General features: G+C 35.5%; 1 protein-coding gene across 1 annotated transcript in view; it reads right to left on the bottom strand.

Moving 5' to 3' along the window:
- Positions 1–318: 318 nt before the first annotated feature.
- Positions 319–20,893, bottom strand: part of LOC106641329 (uncharacterized) — a 232,788-nt gene continuing 212,213 nt past the window's right edge. The window contains exon 6 of the mRNA XM_089591752.1: positions 319–597. Within this exon, the coding sequence (XP_089447878.1) occupies positions 319–597 (279 nt within the window). The remainder of the gene's footprint in view (positions 598–20,893) is intronic.

The following is a 20,893-nucleotide window of genomic DNA, read 5'->3' as shown; positions in this document are numbered from 1 at the left end:
TAAAATAAGCAGCCTTTTCTTCATATCTTTCTAAAAGCAGCCCTAGTATCTTTTTACAGCACCCCTTGCAGAACATCTTTTCTCCAGTATTTCTAAGAAATGTCGTAGTCCTTTTGATCTGGTACAATTTTACTTAAATTATTATTTTTTTATTTTCACGATGATTTTGGCTAATTTTTAAGGCTTTGTAAAATGAAAATCAAAAACTTATTTAGAAACAATTGTTCTTTAGGAGAATAATGAGTGCACGAAGGGCTTAGGGGGTTGAGCCTTACTAGTATATACATATATTTATAAAATAATCATCAAAGAAAAGAGTTACCTATTCAAACTGTACTTACGATGGCTATGAGATGAGGCGTCGCCAGTTATCAAGGAAATAAAAGGTCCATCCTCTTTTATTTCAAATGCAGCAGACGCCTTGTAAACCTTTGATATTTCAGCAAAGCATCTTAAGCGAATGCGATTGTCCTGAAAAAGGCCGCCAGTGCTAAGTATAAGTGTAGATAGCGCGTAGCTCTTAACGTGTTTTTTATCAGAGTTATCATATTCATTTACTGTGTTGCGTAATTTGAATTTCATGCTACTGTTGTTAAGCTGAAAATCAAAGGATATTTTTAAAACATTGAGAAGTTTAAGTAAGTATTTTTAATATATTTTATGGTTAGTTAGGCGATTCAACAGCTTCTAATAAATGTTAGGTAGTATTTGGTTTTAGAATAAGGAAAAAAATATAGAAAAAAAAAAAAACAATTTTTTCAAACAAGGATAATTTGTAAAAACTTTTCAAGTTTTTTTTAACCTTTCAAAATACTAGAGCATGAACGGGGCTCAGTTTTATTATTAAAAATTAAACGATTTTTATCATAAAATAGTTTAATCTTTTACTTAATAAGGATTCAAAGATGTGACATACGAGCTTTGATTTAAGAAAGTTTGAAAAATTTAGAAACTATATAATTCTGTTTAAGATTTGATCGTTACTTAAGTTGTAAAAATATTATACATAAACACCGTAGTATATTGAACTAAGACCTAATAATTTTTCTTACGATAGGCACAAAGTGTAACTGCCATTTTGCACCCTCATAGTCACTCAGGGGCTTTAGAATAGAAAAGTTCTTTACGCTGAAAAAAGTGGAATAAGGAAAAGTATTATAGGTATAACAAAAATTATTGTATCTCTTTGAAAAGCTAAGACATACTTACAATATTACAAAAAAACTGTTATTTGGTAAAACCACATCATTTAAAAATTTTCTGTTCAACATTATAGTTCTCACATTATTTAGAAATTATTTTTGATACCTAAAAAAATATATATGTTGCTTGAGATAACTTCTTCACAGGAAATACAGAACTCAAAAAAGATTATATTTAAGATTATAGGAAAAAATGCGTTTGCAAAATATTATAATTTAAAAAACGATCTGCTCTGACTTAACATTAAACCTCCATCCTTTGTTTTTCCAATCAGGCCCCGTAACCAATAGAACACGATCTGTTCTGTTCACAGTAGAATCAGTAAAGTACATGTGGGAGCTTGTACTGTTTCTAATACACACGATAAAGTTTAGAATTTAAGAGTTTTCGGTAAGTCGCAGTGTTAGCATCATATATCTAGCCAATTCAAATTTATAAGTCCGCAGGTATTGATTTTTAATCCTTATGAATAAAAAGCTTATTTCCCGCATTGATTGCTTTAAAATAACTTTGAATTAAAAACTCAGTAGGAATTTGTACCTATAAATGTCGTATAAAATGACTTTCCAAAAGAGTAAATTTTATTATACTGAAAAGCAATGCAGTCGAATTAGAAATTTTACTATGTCACATAGCAAACTCTACTTTAGGGAAATATGGAGAAAACTAAAGCTTCCTACCTTTTCAATGTAGTCGATCTTATTTATAACACCTGTTTTACCTACAGTGAACATTCGCTCATGAGTCGTGAGGGAAATTTTTGTTGGGCACCTGATGATTTTTACTGCGCGTAACGGTAAAAATTGTTAAGGTTAGGAAAAAGTCCGGAGTGATGACCTAGTCCTACGTTTACCGTTCTGCACTGAAATTTTCATGGGCATTTACTACAAAATTTATAAAAAATTTCTCTCAGTGTAGCTTTATAAGATTAATTAATTATTTAATACCTCGCTTTTTTCTAAGAAAAGGAAGGAGTTGACGCACATTCTTAAGATTTTTAAAAATAATTTAAGTCTGAATTTGGTGAGACCTACTTAAAGTTAGATGAGAAAAACGTTAAATCAGATGTAAAAAAAACGACACGTAATCCTTTTCTTGGTTTTTGTTTCCAAATCAGAATTTCTCTCTCTAAAACCAGGCTTAATATAGTCTTTAGAGAATTAGGAATGTACAATAGCTTTTTTTATTTTAACAAACTATATTTTATAAGGGTTGCTATAAAAATAACATCTGATTTAACGTCTATCTCATCCAACTTTTAATTAGTTTTTTCAAGTCTAGACTTAAATTATTCTTAAAAATGTGAGGAATGTGCATTAACTTCTCTTTTTAAAAAAGTAACTAGGTAGAAAACTTCCATGTTCTCCGAATAGCCCTTAAGAATGTGGGATAATTTAAATTAATTATTGACAATAAAAGATGCTATATTTTACAGTAAAAACTATATTGTCACGATTCTTATCAGACATAGTAATTTTAATTATGCTATGCAGTCATTTTTTTAGGGCTGCTATGTAATAAAAATTCCTTAAAATATAACAAAAGTAACAATAAGCGTTATGATTGGAGTAATCAGGATCAGGTACGTTTATCTTACCTTTTTTTTTTAGTTCTTCAAACAGTTTCAATACTTTTTTAAACGCCACTTTTCTTAAACTAGAACAGAGGGTACGAAGTAATATGCCAACGGGCAAGAAATTGCTCTTTGTACCCTCTGATAAAAGGATAATATACGTGACTTGGGTACAAATATACAAAACGACATCCTCCATGCACATATTTTTTTGTTTTGTACTCTAATTACAATATAAACAGTTTTTAAAACATAACAAATTATCTTAAGAAAATTGCTGTTAAGGCTATCCCGTGATGATATAAGTTTCTTATACAGTATAGTGTACTGAAATAATAAGCGTATACGCGTACTATGATATAACTTTGTAAGTTGTCGGTAATAACTTGGTTAACGAAATAATATCTATCTACATGTTTTGATGCATATGACACACCATTTTATGTGTGTTTTTGGTGCCATGAACAGTAAGCCAGTAAAAGAGAAAAAGAGAGATAATAAGAGCAGTATAGAAAAGAATGCTAGTAGAATATGGCTTAAGTCTGCACATGCGTATTGTAAAAAAAAGGGAGAATAAATAGTCAGGCCTCTAGGAGGGTTAGAAGTACTGTCAGGCTACTATACAAAAAATTCTTTATCATTGTGACTCAACGGTTATTAAGTTAAAGAGAAGATTAAAAAATAACGAGTATATACACATGTATATATAAACTGTTATATTCTACACTCCTTAAATAAAAAAAATTGAAAGCATTTAAAAACACTAGAACTTATTTTGTCAATACCAAAAATTTATCTTATTTAATGTATTTGTTGATTTTCAACTAAAAGTAAGCTAGTTTAAAAAAAAACATTTCTTAAAATATAAATAAGGTTATAATTTTTGCGTTATCACCACAAGTCCAGAATATGGCAGAGCAAATCAATGCAGAGGAACTAGATCTGACACTCTTTTTTTTATACTCTAAGTTTTATGACAGAGCTTTGATGGCTTAGTAGTTAGCGTGCTAGCTTTCTATCTGGAAAAGCTCGAGAGGTCAAGTGTTCGAATTCCATCAAAAATAATTAAGAATTTTGTCTCGGACATCTTCCATGGGGTGAGAGCCCAGGATATAATTAAACTACTTGTTCAAATGATAAAAATTAATGGTGAGTTTTTTTTTGTAACGTCTGGATTTCTAGGGTTATTTTTTTCAGAGAACAATTGATGCACCCTGTAAATAGTACCCAGAAAAATGGATGACCAAGTGATCTAAGGGGCCCTTTGCAAAGGACCCACATGAAAGACTCACGTACTTGGAGAATAACAGAAAAGTAATGAAAAGAATAATAATAAAGATAGAGATTAGGGACATAAAATATGTAAAAAAACACTACGTACATTCAACATTATATTATCGGTGGTAGTGCTCTGAAAAGTGGCAACTAAAAAATTCGAGTAGGAAAAAAATTGACAAAATAAGTATGAAATACTTTTTAAAGTAGTATGCTTAAAATTCAGAAATTATTTTAACTCACGTATTTATGCAATGAAAATTATGTTAAAAATATTATTTAAGCAATAATTATAACATTTTTATTACTTGTTTTATCATGATTTTTTTAGTATTTAAGTCCATATACTGCCATTAAAGTATCAGTACGTGCATTATCAGAGCTTAAAAGTTAATAACACTTTACAAAATACATTTGCATTGTTATTAAGTAAATAATTTATTTTATTATGGTGAAAAGTCACAACGTACGGTAGGATACCTACATAAATATATGTGGACAATTCTGCTTGCACTAATCTTGAAAAGTTGTCAGAACTCCGATAGCAAACAAACCAGTACGCTATAGAAATAAGAAAAAACGGTACCGTTACTACTCACTGTATTGAACAAGATTAATTAAATTTATGAAAAAGAAGCATTTTACTAAAATTTATAATATTTAAAATGTGAGAAACAATGTAAAATTACTATCACATGGTACAAAAACCTCTTAGGATCAAGTTTTATATGTTACTTACTTCAAACATATTATAAATACAAAAACTAAATCTTGTTTTGCTTGATGCTTCCAAAAGGTCTTACAAGTCGAGATCAGTTGAATTAAATTTGGTAAATAATTTATGGGCATATTTTTTAAATGTTCTCGAAAACCGCCGAATTTTAATTTATTTCTAATTTAAAAATATAAGTCTTACCTACTTAACAATTCGTAAAAACGTATTCTTCATTATCTTCGATGTACCATGAGGTTTTTGTAGAAAAATATTCATATTCATACGAAAAATCATAGTTAATTAGTTAAAATGCATTAAAAGTTAAAAAGTTGGGATCCACAGAAACGATAAATCAGAAGCTTATTATTTTGTTGATACCAATATTTTACGATAATGTTATAGGTGCAGTCATTTTATATTTAACGACTGTCAGAATGGCCTTGACATAGTTCACTTTTTTCAAAGGTGTATTTTTTTGTAGTACTTTGCAAGCCATTGGCTATAGCATCATGCAGTTTTTATAGGTAATTAGCTGGCAATTCCACACAAATTTTTTTATAAAAGTTGTTCTAGGATACTTATAAAACAAGCTAATAGTTTTTGAAATAATTTACACGTTGCTAACTTATAAACATTATTACTTCAAATTATACGCAATCATTGTAAAAAACTAACATTTTGTTGATTTGATGTTTGCAATACCAAAACTGCTATTTAAACATATATAATATTATCCAAAAGCGATAATGGGTTTGAGCAACGAACGTCAATTGAGTTATTTTAAATAAATTGAGAAAAAAAAGACTGTATCTTTATTATTTTTCATTCGATTACCTTTTTTTTTTTTATTTTTGGGTATTACAAGAATTTAATAAGTATTGCAAGGCTTGATTTGCTTTGTTATAAGGATATTTAAATGCTATAAAGAAGTTACTGTTTAAGTATAAAAATAAAACACTTTGCTTGTTTTGCTTTGTTAATAAGTTATTTTTATCTCGTGCCTTTTCGAAAGTTGGGTATGCCCTCGAACGGAAAAATAAGGTTAACACTTGGTGCAAATCCAACCAAGGCAAGCACAAGAAGTCCCGCGGGAACTGCTTCACAGCCAGACCCTTCAATCATGGCGCTTGCCCTGGCAACATATACGCTACGAAGTACAAAAATTACCATTTAAGATGCATTTTTCAGCATTAGGAGTAAAGAAACAAGAACTGATGAAATAAAAAAAGTTAACATTAGATTACATAAATTTTATCGTTGTGTCAGCTAGTTTGCAGAATTCAGTGAACAGAAATATTATCATTAATCATGTTGGCTTTTTTACGTTTATCTATCTAGTTTATAATTTTACATACATTATTCATTTTTGTACGCATTCACATAACCATTATTCTTATTGCCACCAGTATTTATCAAATCACTTACTGATGTTGCTATTTTATTAGTCTCATCACTTTTATAGGTATTTTCATGACAGCCTGAGCTTAGTTTTAAGTATTTGGGAATATGCCTGTGACATCCACAAGGGTGAGTTGGGCCATTCCTCCCGCACCAAAATAATACTTTCATAAAAATTTTATATAAATAATAGTGTATCAGTCATTAAACCCAGGTTAGAGCTTGCCATTCTCCTACTGAAAGTTAGAAGTAATCCAATTTGGGATGTCTAATATCTTAATTGTTTTAGTGCCTCAGATCTTAAGTTTGCGTTCAGTGTCTATTTCTAAATTTGAGAAAAATGGGTTTAAATCGTACAACATCGTTAATCTATTATACAATTGTTCTTTCTCATCGTGATCGTCTGTTGCTTTGCTGTCTTGTTTTTTTATTATTTTCAATTTTGCTATGAGCAAGTTTGCATTGTTAATGCTGCAGTATCTATTTGAAAGCTCTCTGATAAACTCTTAATATGTTCTTGACTACGTTAACTTTGGAGCAAAACGTTTCACTGCTTTTCTTTTCAGTCTATTCGTGAGGGTGCCTCAAAACAATAATTTTTTTTCTGGTCCTATTAAACGAGATGTTGCCCGTCATATAGCTTATAGTAGGCAAAATGTTTTGTTGCACGTTCTGCAGTCTGTAAAGACGGTTATAGTTGTAAGTAACATATGTATGTCCTGTGTATTGGGCCATGATAGATACTATATTATCCTGTAGTATATTCCTATTTACATTAGAATTCGACCAGTTTCTATAGTTATTAGTTAGTGGTGGTACCGTTACTACAAAGGCGACTTCCTTTATTTTTCGAAGTTTCTTTCTTCCATTCTATTTTACGGCTGTTCTTTATGTGAGCCTCTTGTCCCAGGGGTTTCTTGGCCATTGATATTTGTAACAGGATGCAACGAAAGTCGGCCACTCTGGTTTTTCTGGTATGCCCTATTGCATCGGTAGCATGTTTTTTTTGTCTGTTTGAGCTCCAAGTATCTCTTCAATTCTTTTCATACTTTGATTACTGACTTGTTTGCCAGAAAGAAGAACAGCTTCTTCGTTCATAAGTCCTGTCTTAACAACTGTGTCACGAGATATATCCCTGTGATCCCTACTTGTTGGTAGCGGATTTCAGTTGGTCTCTGTAACCACCTTGTGAGAGGCATCCACCACCTTTGCTTTCTTTATCTTCGCTCTAATCATTGAAAATTAGCTCATTAATATCGCCTTAGCTTTTTCGTCTAGGGCGTCAAGTTTTTTACATCCTTCTGGTTCGAGCTCAAATTTCAACATCTGTGTAGGTATATTTTTTTTTTACTGATTTTATTTGGCATTGGCCTGCATATTTTGGTTATCATGTTATAATCTGGGCCTTCGTTATATATATTTATGGGTGATTCTGACGTAACTTGCTCATATCATATCTGGTACTCATACTCGCAGGCCAAAATAAAATTCAAAACTTTAAAAACATGAAATTGTGGTAAATGTTGACAACTTGACTTGACATATTGTCTTATACACATATATTGATTTCTCCATTGAGATAATTAATTATTTAGAGTAAAACTTTCAATTCTGATTCATGACCCATGTCCGCAACTCAATTACACTAATAATAACTTTTACTGGTAAGAAATAAGGCTTATCTGCCACTTGGGTATGTAAGCGTTATATACTTTAGCTATTGTGGATGATATTTGTACCTTAGCCTGACTAAAAATTGACAAAGACAAGTGAGTTTTCACTTCATACATTTTGCCTGTATATTTGCACCATTATAAAGGTTTTAACAAAAATCAGTTAAAACTTGTAAAGTTTTGGATTGAAAATGCTAACCAATGGTCACTTTTCAAAGTATAAAACAAGAATTAAGAAATTCTCACGACAGTAGTATCAGAAGTTGTTACCTCTCAAATAGCCGAGCTCTTCTATTTGCGTACTTCGTGCGTACAAAAATTTTATCCCATTTTGACCCCTTATGAACAAGTACTCAGTGTACGTGTGCAGGTACGCAAACTACAGTTTTTTATTGCATTTAAGGCAAGTAAATTAAATATGGGTAGACAAGTCATTGTAATACGTCTATGAATCATATGAGCACTATAAACTTTGATAATTCCATTCAAAAATTGTCTATTCCAACCTAACCTCATCTCAAAGTGAATTTTTTATTTTTCTTTAAGAGCAATCGCTCCCAGCTAAACTTTTTTTTATCACTATTGGGCTTAAAGACAAGACATATGTCTCAGGGTTTCGTCCTATTGGCTCCTTTTTGCTACATTACTGAAAAAACGGTGGTACTACTTCTAACGTTGGCAGCCAAGTACTACATTTTGTAAGGTTTTATCTCGGCTTTAATAGAAGAAAAAAATTTAGGCTTAGTTCAGTGACTAAGCTGTAACAGAGAAGCTGAAGCAAACCAAACCACTGTAGACTCGCCTTAAAATTGAATCAAGAAGAAACAAGTAAGAAAATACCGTCAGCTTTGGTTCCAACGTTAAAAGCAGCAGCCTAATTATTGTCATCGCTACAAGTACTCTCGTATAGGATAAGAATCATTGTTGCGGTTAGCCTTGTCAAATCCTGCTACTGCTTCTGCACAAGGAGCGGCTAATCAACGATCGTAGGAGGAAGTTAAGTTAAGAAAACTGTAAATTTTATAAACATTTTTAATGTGAGTCTAAACTTTGGAATTCATTTTATTTGCAAGACCAGCTTTGTCTGGATTTTTCAAATTCATTAAATCATTAGATAAGACATTATTTGTTTGTTGATTAATTTTACTTTTTTAGTCTAAAAATGTTTTGATAACTTAATTGTATGAATAACTTCAAGATTTAATATACTGATTGATTGACATATAATTCTTACCTTGATAAATAAATTGAATGTCAAGGAATATTTTAATAGACAACGTACAACGATAACTTTTACTAAGACTTGAGATAAGAAGACGAATAAAATACGCTACGACCATATGACATAAGACATAAACTTGAACAGAGGGTCAACGCCAGCTCAGCGTACACCACTCCATACATATTGCTCAGTGAAACCTAAGACCACAACGCCAAGTCAACGATTGAAAAGAAAAGTTTCCTGTTAGTAAAAGCAAATAAGGCTGTTATGTCACTACGGACAGCAAAGCCATGGCATTAATAAGAGTTTATATATTTTGACTTAAAGATAGCCAAAACCTTAAATGCTTATATCTTTAGAAATAATGAGGATAACAATAAGTCAGTATTTATTTCGATTAATGAAAGTTAATTAATAGTTGTTTTCCTACGAGTCTGAAAAGTCTCTGTTTGCGAACCGAGAAGTTTGCGCCCCGAGCCGAAGGCGAGGGACGTAACAAGGTTTGTAAAGGAGACTTTTCGAACGAGTTCCGGAAAACTGCTTTTTCACCCGAGGAAGAACCAGCCTCCCAAAACCACCTGAGGGTGGAAAAAAATTTTTTCCACTATAATTTACAAATGCTCGTCCAGGGCTATCGTTGTAAACATGATTTTTTACATCTAAAAGAATCTATTTTATAGCTTACTACATTACTACAAAAGACAACAAAGCCATGGCATGACTTATAATTGTACACTTTAGAGCTTATAAATAGTTATCACTTCAAACTTTTGTATCTCTGTAAACAATTAACATATTACAAAATACACAATAAATATGGTTTTTTTTTAAGTTTATAAAAAAAATTTTTTTTTTTCTGTCTACTGTGACAGGCTGTAGTTAGTAAAATTATTTGAGCAACTAACAGAAGCTTCTATAAAGTCTCCTGAATTAATAATTTTTAGCTGAGGAAATATAGTTAGCTTTAATTGCCTATATCTCCGTAAGGGATAGACACATTGTGAAATCAGCTATGATCTTATGACTTAAAAATTAATAAAAATATTGTTTTTTTATTTTTTTACTAAGCTTTGTCTAATGCTTACAAAATAAATTTATGAATTAAATAAAATTCTCTGATTGTTCACTTTATACGTGCCTACCCTATTTTATCTTAGCAGTACAAGATATAATTAAGTTTACTATGTTTGCATTTTTGTGCTAGTCAATATGCACACCAGTAAAAATAAAGTTTGTGGAACCTTTTACCTTTAGCACTTGCCGTTTATTTTCTTGATATTATGATGATCTGCAATTGGTTTTCTATGTCTTCTTTTTGGTGAAATTTTTTAAACGAGTTAAATAATAGAAAAAAAAATTTTAATTCTCACCAGACCCCACTAGCACTACAACTTTTACGTGGGAAAGAGATTGATAAGGATGTTCGTCACGAGAATGATCAACACTTATTCCCTTAAAGATCTGCATTTGAGAAACCACTTTTATTAGGCAAAGTTGTGCATGCATTACTACTTAGAGCTTGTCGTATACTTTTGCAATTATTGCCCGGTGTCTTGATACAATAACGTTCGAGTGCCAAGATCTTAAGCTTGCTGGGCCTTAAATGACCTTGTTCCCTCTCCATGGGTGCCCTCTTGCTGAAGTAGTGTCGCTGTTATTAGGGGAAATCAGTATGATGTGCCTAGTAAATTGTACGTGATATCGCTTATTGTTTTGGAAATTTCTGTAGCCATAAATTTAAATTTTTACCGAATTCGTCTATGGCTATGATATCATTTGTTGTTATATAAGGGACTGTATAAATGTTCATTTTTAATATTAAAATAACTTCCTACCGGATGGCTAGAGGCTGATAAACGTTAACCAAAGAAAAGTTTTTTCATAAATTTTTTTTATTTTATGTTGATTGCATATTTTCTGATATCTCCATCATTTACGAAGCTATAAGAGTTTGAAGTTTGAGCTACTTTTCTAGCACAAAGCTTAAAATTTTCAGTAAAGTCATGGCTTTGCCGTTGTTCGTAGAAGTACATGTGACTTTCTAGAAGGTTATATTAGATGCTAATTGTAAAATAAGTAATTTTCTAGCAAACACATGTAGTTACCAAAGTTACTTTGATATTGGCGGCCAAGGTCTAGTACACGCAAAATAAAGAAAAATTTTCCAATAAATTTACATGATTTCCACTTGCTGCTTATATTGTAATATCTGTATTCATTAGGAAGGTACGGGTGTTTTAAGTTTTGATGATTTCTGTTTTAGAAAATTAATAATTTCCATGAAAGCCATGGTTTTGCTCTCATACGTAGTAATGTAAATATTTATCCAGAAGGTTCTCACGCCTGCAAAATAGTTTTTAAAGCGTTAGCTAGAAGCCAGTCAATGTAAAACCAAAGGTAAGATGTTCATTTATGTTAATAATTTGTAATTGTCGCTATTTTCGTGATATTACCGTTATTGACAAAAATACAGGCGTATAACGTTCAGAACATTTTTTTAACAAACAATGTGAAATTTGATAGTAATTCCATGACATTGAAGTTCACCTTAGTTATATATAAAATTAACTAAAAGGTTATGATAGTTGTTAAATCCATTTTTATAACGATGGCTCAGGCCTTGTATGTATAAATATCAAGAAGAAAATCATCTCCACATTTTATAAAAACAAATACCCTTCTTATTTTCCGACATTAGATTATGTAAAAACATACAAGGGTTGAAAGTTTATGAGCTAAAAACACTATATTTTAAGTTGTGCCATTGCTTTGCGATGGTTCCTTGTAATAAAGGAAACAATCTGGGAATTTTATTTGATTCATGAATTCATTATATAAGCATTAGATAAAAATTAGTCAAAAGAAACAAAAAAAAACAACATTTTCATAAATTTTCAAGAAATGAGATCATAGCTCATCATGCAATGTGTCCATCACTTACGGAGATATAGGCAATTAAAGTTAACTATATTTCCTCAGCTGAAAATTATTAATCCAGGAGACTCTATAAAAGCTTATAATACTTAATTAAAGCTTATAAAACGGCCTGTCACAGTAGACGCAAAAAAATTTAATTTTTTTGATAAACTTTAAAAAAACCATATTTATTGCGTATTGTGTAATATCCTTATTGTTTACAGAGATACCGAAGTTAGAAGTGATGACTATTCGTAAGCTCTGAAGTGTATAATTTTAAGTCATGCCATGGCTTATGTGTCTTTTGTAGTAATGTAGTAAGCTATAAAATAGATTATTTTGGATGTAAAAAATCATGTTTACAACGACAGTCCTAGACTAGCATTCGTAAATTATAGTGGAAAAAATTTTTTAATTAACTTCCATTAACCGAAATAACTACTTATTTATTATTGTTATTCTTATTTTTTTAAAAGCTATAGGCGCTTGAAGTTTCAGCTACCTTTAAGACAAAATACATAAACTTTTATTAAAGCTATGGCTTTGCTGTCCACAGTGACATAAGAGATTATAAAAAAGGTTATTCAAGTCGCCAACAAAATTTTTGAGATGTTGGCTTGTTACGTCTGAACTTCTAAAAAGAGAGGGCAAAACTCGTAGATTTATTCGGAAAAAAAAATAAAATTATGTTACCATCCTGGGCATTATTTTATTAATTATTGTATATTAAAATAATTATTTTTCTTAAATTAGATCGTTTCTACATAAATTTAAATTTTAAAATTTCACGCGCAGCTCCGACTTCCAACTAGTACTTTATAGTACCACCATACGCAAAGTCGTCCAACCGCAACGTCCACTTTTAACAATTTGGCGCTTGACGTGGGGCCATCTCCCAAGAACTCTCAGCTACTGCTGGGGGGTACCCGTGAGCAATGTGCCCACGAGTCACCGAGTCCAACAGTGCCACCGACTGATAAATGCTTAACTTGCCATCAAGCAAAACTCCTTCTAGGTGGGAAGAAACACCTGGTATCGCTCAAAAATGAAAAAAAAAACAAAGAAGAAGAAAACACACTATAAAATGCCTGCCACAGACACTATCGGCCTCAAATAGCTGCTAGCAAACTCCTGCAAAGGACTCAGGAGCAGTTACTCGAGCTACCTACATATAGAGCTTGCAACCAAGAAGACCCGGAGGTCTTTCTCGCCCAATGTGAACTCTATTTTAAGGCTCATCGAACCCTGGATACCCAACAGACTTTGGTAGCAACAAAAGGGCTTCGAGGTGACGCCGAAAAATGGTGGCAGATTTATAAATATCTGTCGTTCACCTTCAAACAATTTGGGAAGCTTCTTCGGGCACGCTTCGACAGTCCGGCGATCCAGGAAAAATTACATTCCGAGCTATATTCCTAACATCAAACCGAGAAGGAACCCTTAGCAGCATTTCTGCAGATAAAGTACCTTCTGTTTAAAAGAATCAACCCTGCAACTGAGGAAGAAGTAATAATTATCAAGGTCGTTGAGCTCATTCGTCCATCTATTCGTCAGTTTCTCCGAACCCACACATTCAAGACCTACGCGGATCTTCTCACTATGGCAGTCCAGTTGGAAAAAGAAGAAGAAGACCTCACAAAGACACGGGGCAAGAGGTCTGGTACAGACGCCAAGCAAGCCCCAGTGACTAAAGGAGCCAACCCAAATTCTTGGCCACCCAAGTGCCAGTTTTGTCCCGATTACCACCTCCACAAGGACTGTCCCATTCGAATTGCTCGAGCCTCAACTATCCCGGGAAACGAAACTGAAAAGTCAGGAGAACTGGCAACAGGCGCTCCAGGGGGACGCTGGCAATTAATGTCACCAGCATGCCCCACCAATCACTACAAAAAATTATGGTTGGACTGGGTCAGCGAGAAATAGCTGCTCTGGTCGATCAAGCGTCTACCGATAATTTTGTACATCCCTCACTACTTTCGGGACAAGAGAAGATCACACCCTATACTCAACAGTGTGACTTGGCCTGTGATAACGCAACTCTCATGACCTCCGGCAGTGTTTGTCTTGACCTACGGATTCAGGAAGAGTCATTCAAATTCAGCTTCCTCGTAGCACCAGACCTACGACATCAAATGGTCCTCGGCCTAACAACACTGTACGCAGAGAAATCTATCTTGGATTTAACAAGGGGAGTGCTATACTTCGGAAGTAGCCAACGAATAACTATCCCATTTGTGTCACGCTCATCTCGGGAGAGTCAGCAAGCAGCTCTGAACTTAGATCAGGTTCAACATGGATTCACTAGAGAAGAACGTACTGGCCTCTTCAAATTGCTGCAGGGATAAACCGAAGTCTTTGGACCTTTGACGGGAAAGTTACGTTAAATTCGCACCATACAACATGAGATCCGGGTCAGACCCCACCAACCTTTCCGGTTAGCACCATATCCTTGCTCAGACAAGCGCAGGGAACTCATCGAGGAGCAAGTTCAAGAGATGCTAGCTGGTAGCATCATCGAGCCATCCTTCTCATCATAAAGCTCTCCTGTCGTCTTGACACCCAAAAAAGATGGTACTATGCGATTCTGGGTGGATTATAGTCGGCTAAATTCGATTACCAAAGACACCTCTCAACGGGTACCCCACATACATCACGCCATAAAGGATATAGGTGGAGCTATCTAATTCTCGAAGTTGGATCTCAAAAGCGACTACTGGCAAATAGCGATGGCACCCGAGTCTATGCAATATACAGCTTTCTCTACACACACCGGTGGTTGCTACCAATTCCGAGTTATGCCATTCGGGCTGAAAGGATTACCTGAAACCTTTCAAAGGCTAATGAGTCAGAAAGTCCTTACCAGATACCTGGGAAAGTTCTCTTATCTACCTGGACGATATCATCGTCTATTCCAACACACAGGAATAACACCTCAGATATATCGCTCTTGTCTTGGAGAGGTTGCAAATCCATGGACTCACAGTAGCCATCGGAAAATGTGTCTTCGGGGTGTCAGAGTTTAACATACCTAGGACATCAAGTCACCACCGAGCGGAACAAAGCCTTACCCGAGCACGTTGAGAAGCTATGCAGTTTACCAGTACCAAAAACTCGAAAACAGCTGCAGTCCTTTCTTGGCACAAGTGGATGGCTCTGGGAATACGTGCCTCGTTATTTTGAAACAACAGTGCCTCTCTCGGACCTCGTTAGCAAAAAACGGCCATACAAATGGACACCAGAAGCTCCAGAAGCCATGGAGTGGCTTAAAAAAGAACTCTCGAAACCTCTACATTTGGCTCGACCACATGAGGGTTGGCCATATGTCTTGCAGACGGACGCTAGTGCTCGTGGAATGGGAGCTGTCTAATACCAGATCAGACCCGATGGACAGCGTAGTATCATCAGTTATGCTAGCACCAAGTTTAATCCATGTGAAGCAAAATATCATAGCAATGAGCAAGAGTGCTTAGCAATGGCTTGGGCTATTAAGAAATATCGACCCTTTCTGGAGGATCAACCATTCACCTTGCGAACAGATAACAAGGGTCTCACTTGGCTACGCATGGCTAAGGAAACTCAAGATAAATTGAAGCAATGGTCTATCCTACTCCAGGAGTATAATCCCATCATCGAACACTGTCCGGGTCAAGAAAACCAACTGGCGGACTTCCTCTCATGGAATCCAGTGGAAGAGGAGCCGGATAACCTAGACGATGTGGACCGGATACTGCCTCCTACAAATTCTCGGGAAACATTAACTGTACCTGTCTGTTGCGCGGTCAAAACACCTTCGTTACTGAATGAAATTAAAAATGCACAGCTCCAGGATCTATATTGTCTTGAAATTGGTCATAAGATCATCCAGGCAGCAGAGAGCCCGACTCTCTCGCCATCAGATACCCAGTTTTTGTCTTGTCATGGACTTGTCGACGTCTTGATATGGTAGCGACCAACGAAGGACTCAAGTTGGAAGGTTTATGTGCCTCAAAGCATGGTACCCTAAAGGCTCTATAAGTTCCACGACACTTACCACGTGGGACATCCAGAAATGGAGGAAACGGCTCACAGTATCAAAGGTTACCACTATTGGCCTGGGATGAACGTCGAAATCAAGAAATATGTCCGGGACTATAGGCTATGCGCATACTGTAAGAGGGCAATTACTACTCCAGGTACCATGCGGCCACATCAGCCCAAACACCCATGGGAGATCATAGCCATCGATTTAATGGGTCCATATCCAAAGAGCTCTAGGGAACGGCGTTTCATACTGGTTGTCATGGATCTCTTCAGTCGATGGGTCGAGGCCTTTCCTCTGGGTTCATCAGAGGCCCCCCGGCTCACCCAGCTCCTGGAGGATGAAATTTTTGGTCGGTGGGGATATCGTCGAATCATCCTAACGGACAATTGTCGACAATTCATCGGTAAATTTTGGCAAGATGCTTGTATGCGTTGGGAAATTCAACATTGGACTACTCCCATTTATCATCCTCGAGCAAATCCTACGAAGCGCCGAAACCAGGAAATTAAGAAGGGCCTTCGTCTACATTTGCACGGGCATTCCCACAACAAATGGGACGTACACTTACCAAGAATATTATACCAATTAAGAAATCGCTGCAACATCGCCACCGGGGTATCTCTGGCTCAACTGCTGTTGGATCATGATACCTCTCGACCAGGGGAATAGAGAACCCGTCAAATGGCAGAACAGTTCCTACAACAGGGGTATATTGATGCCACAGAGCATCAAGAGCAGTACCAGAAGCAACACTACCCGACTGGTCAACCCAGTCCTATCTACCCACCAGGTATCTTGGTCTACATACGTAACCACCCACTCTCAAGGGCTCCAAAACAGTTTTGTGCCAGCTTTGCTCAAAAATGGTAAGGTCCCTATCCCATTACGGCTCATATGGCAGGGGATATCTACCTAATCTCTACGGGTCGAGCTACTACGAAACCTCACGTTTCTCAACTCAAACTCGCCTACACAGAAGCCATCGATCGCCACCAACGTCCAAATGCACACTTCGACCTGCCGGCATCGACAACTCCACAGCACACCACAGGTTCAGAGCCCTCTACAAGGTCCGATCAGAAGATCGTGACAACCAATGGTAGCGAAATAAGCAGAGCGGATAAGTCCACTAGACCGTTCCGAAACAATTCAGAAAAGTTAGGTGACGTCTCAGTACCACCACCTAAAGGTCCTGATTGGCCAAGCCAACGTTACAATTTGCATCCACGAAATAATAAGTTAAGTGAAGTGAAACATGTGTACATAGTGAAAAGACACTGAATAAAGTAGTCTGAGTGTGGGTGTATATAAAACCGCAGACCTTTTTCAATCAAGAATAGATGACTTAATGACTGCGAAAACATATATCGAAAGTGGTAACTTCTTCGACTCATGTAGCTCTACCACTGCTTTCTCAAATTAATTATAAACTCTTTAAACCGGGGGGGTTTGTTACCATCTGGGGCTTTATTTTATTAATAACTGTATACTAAAATAATCATTTTTCTTAAATTAGATCGTTTCTACATAAATTTAAATTTTAAAATTTTGCGTGCAGCTCCGACTTCCAACTAGTACTTAATAGTACCAACTATCGCTCGCCAGTCGGCAACCATTAGTCTTCAGCAAAAATCGCAAGTAAGAAAGCGATGTAAAGTATATAAGACATACTGTGTGACGACTGATTGATATCGATCCAAGATATGCAAATACGTGTTATGCATACCTCCTAAGCCACTCAATTGCTTGAAAAACATATTTAATAAATATCACTGTATTTATATAAGACAGTTATCTACACCTTTTTTTTCCTCAAACCAAAAAAAAAAAAAAAAAAAAAAAAAAACTAGACACCCTCTAGTCAACCTGGTGATCAACTCGTCCAGGCCTCTACGAATTACTGCTTAATCGCCGCACCTCTTCAACGAGTTGGATTCCGATGAATTAAACGGAGCCACAACGCCAACAACATCGGACGTAGTGCCACCATCATTGTTTAACTTAAAGAGAAGGCTTGAGACACTCGAGAGTGACTCTGATCTCTTCCCACTGCACTCCCATACGCAAGGTCATGCAACCCCAACGTCCACTTTTAACAATTAATTTTTGTTCATCAGAAACCAGCCATTGGCCGGCCTCACTTGCTTTTACTAACAGTAAACTTTTTTTTTCAATCGTTGACTCGGCTTTATGGTCTTAGGTCTCACTAAGTGACATGTTTAAAAAAATGTATGCTTAGCTGGCATTGACCCCCTGTTTAAGCTTATGTCTTATGTCATACGATAGTAGCGTATCTTATTTATCTTTTCACCTTACGTCTTTGTTAAAGTATTCGTCATACGTTGTCTATTTTAATTATTTCTTAACATTCAATTTATTCATCAAGGTAAAGAATATGTATCAATCAATAAGTGTATTAAATCTTGAAATGACTCATAAAATTTAGTTATTTCAATATTTATGAACTGAGAAAGTAAATTTTATTAACAACCAAATCATGTTTTATCTGATGATTTAATAAATTTTGAGAAGCCAGACAAAGATGGTATTACAAATAAAATGAATTTTAAAGTTCAGACTCACATTGACAATGTCTTTACAATTAACACTTTTCTAAACTTAACTTACTACTACGATCGTTGGTTAGCAGCTCCTTGTGCACAAGCAGTTGCAAGATCTGACAAGATTAACCGCAACAATGATGCTCATCCTATACGAGAGTTCTCGTAGCGATAACAATAATTAGGCGGCTGTTTTTAACATCAGAATCCAAGTCGACGGTATTTTATTTCTTGTACCTCCTTGATTTAATTTTTTGGTGAGACTACTGTAACGGTGAGAGACCGTCAGGCCATTACCAGCAGGCTTGGATAGATATGGAAGCCGGAAAAGGGGAGAAAAGAGTTAAAGGGACTAGGTGGAAAAGTGGTACGGGAAAGAAAGGGAACCAAAGAAAAGGCTGAGAGAGCGCCAGATTAGCTTAGGCCAGCAAACGTGCGTGAAATGATATTTGCTGTCTCCTTTATTTTGGATTTTCAGCAAGAAGTAACATTGTGGAGCTTGAGTTTGATACGCGAGAAGCGTAGGGCGATTGCCACTGATACTGTGGATATCGGCAACCCTTGGCAGGGATATATCGTGACGTCGTGGAGCAGTGTTTGGTGCCATGACCCGGCTCCTGACCCAGCTAACAAAGTCAAGCCAAGGCCAGCCTGATGACCTTGGTCTTTAAACGCTGCCAGTAGGGACACCTACTGGCCGCAACGTATCCGCTTCATTGCTCTTGAGACTCTTGGCCTGCGAAAAGCATCGTCGAGGAGTGACGTTGGCGACCCTGTTAGTACCTGCTAACTGGCAGTTTATTGTACAGGGCAGTGGCCCTTGATTAGTCCACGTGTCTGCCCAGTTCGCGAATTTGCGCCCCAACCTCGTCGAGTATTTACGCTCGACAAGTGAATACACTATACACACATACTCATACACCCGCAAGGATCATACATTTTGTATTGCTTCTTTTTAACTGTTTTGAATATAGACTTTGGCCTTAATACAATACTTGCTAGTATTTATTTTCCTTAGTGTGTGCCCTGTTTCCCCTTTGTTGTGTTTCAGCCATCGCGAAAAGCAACGATCCCTGAAGCCACGATACTTGGCCCCAGTGGTATCTCGGAGAGCGCGACCCGCGTATAAAGATTATTGGAGGTGTTGCCGAGGGTACCCGGGCAACACAGGCCCAGTCGAAGTGAAGAGATTCCGCCTTGTTATTCCGCATTGGTAGCACCCCATTACACTACAGTGATCTGGTTTGCTTCAGCTTTTCTCTTACAGCTTAGTCACCGAACTAAGTCTTCTAATTGCTTGAAACGCACGCTGTTAACACTAAGCTTGATAACTGAACTAAGTCCTTTATCCACTTGAAAGACGCGGCAGAGCTTACTTTTCAACCCTTATAGTTACTTTAAAGCAATTAATAAAAAGGAAAAGTCTAACATTTTTATGTGCAAGGAGTTTTTATACTCTTGCACTTAAGAAGGTCGCGTCTGGTAAGGGATCCGAACGACCAATCAGAGTATAACCTAATTACTCTCGATGGACACCACCACAGTCAGGGTGCAACTATGACGCAGTCATTTATAGTTAAAACCGCTGATTACTTGGACTTTACATTAAGTACAAGTTGCTCTCAAAATTGTGTATGATATTTCTTGTAAACAAACGCAGTAAGGAATATCAAAATTATTGATTATTCACGTTCTGCAAATTGATATTATAAGATGAGCGCTTTATAAGATTGTTGGATGTTACATGTGTAGTTTGAACAAGTTTTTTAAAAACGTCACTTGCTCAGATCGACTGAAAAAAATTGTTTACAAAGAAGTTGGTTGAAAAAAAATTTTTTTAGGGTACTTCCATTGTACACAACATTAGTAACAAATATCTGAAGAGACGCAATTATAAGATTGACTAGTCAAAAATTATACGATATCTTATAAAAGTTAGTTATCATCGATTTTTGAAAAATTGTATTCCTTTCTATCACGTGTACCTTAGCTCCTTCAACAGTTCGATTGTTTGTACTGGGCTTCAATAAAAATTTATTGCTTATTGCACTTTGTATTATATTAACAAAGTACAAGTTTGTTAAGCTTTGGCTGTTTCTTTTGACAAAATTATCAAATTTTAGGTCCTCTCCTAGCTTTATAGTTATTTGCAGTAATATAAGGAACCGTCTAGAAAATAAATGTAGTTGTCAAAATATTTTAAGTAATGACAACAGAACCTTGTATACGCATAATACATTTTTTTTATCTCTGAATTTTTAATAATCAAATAACTGCTTATTTTGCAACCTTTTTATTATTAACAGAGACACGTGTGTTTATGGTTCTGAAAATTT

The sequence above is a fragment of the Copidosoma floridanum genome, unplaced genomic scaffold, assembly GCF_036245765.1.
Source record: "Copidosoma floridanum isolate Cflo_tuat_1 unplaced genomic scaffold, Cflo_Japanese_pri ptg000013l, whole genome shotgun sequence".
NCBI lineage: Eukaryota > Metazoa > Arthropoda > Insecta > Hymenoptera > Encyrtidae > Copidosoma > Copidosoma floridanum.
Note: the sequence above shows the minus strand (reverse complement) of the source record. Positions and strands in the feature narration are given on the sequence as shown.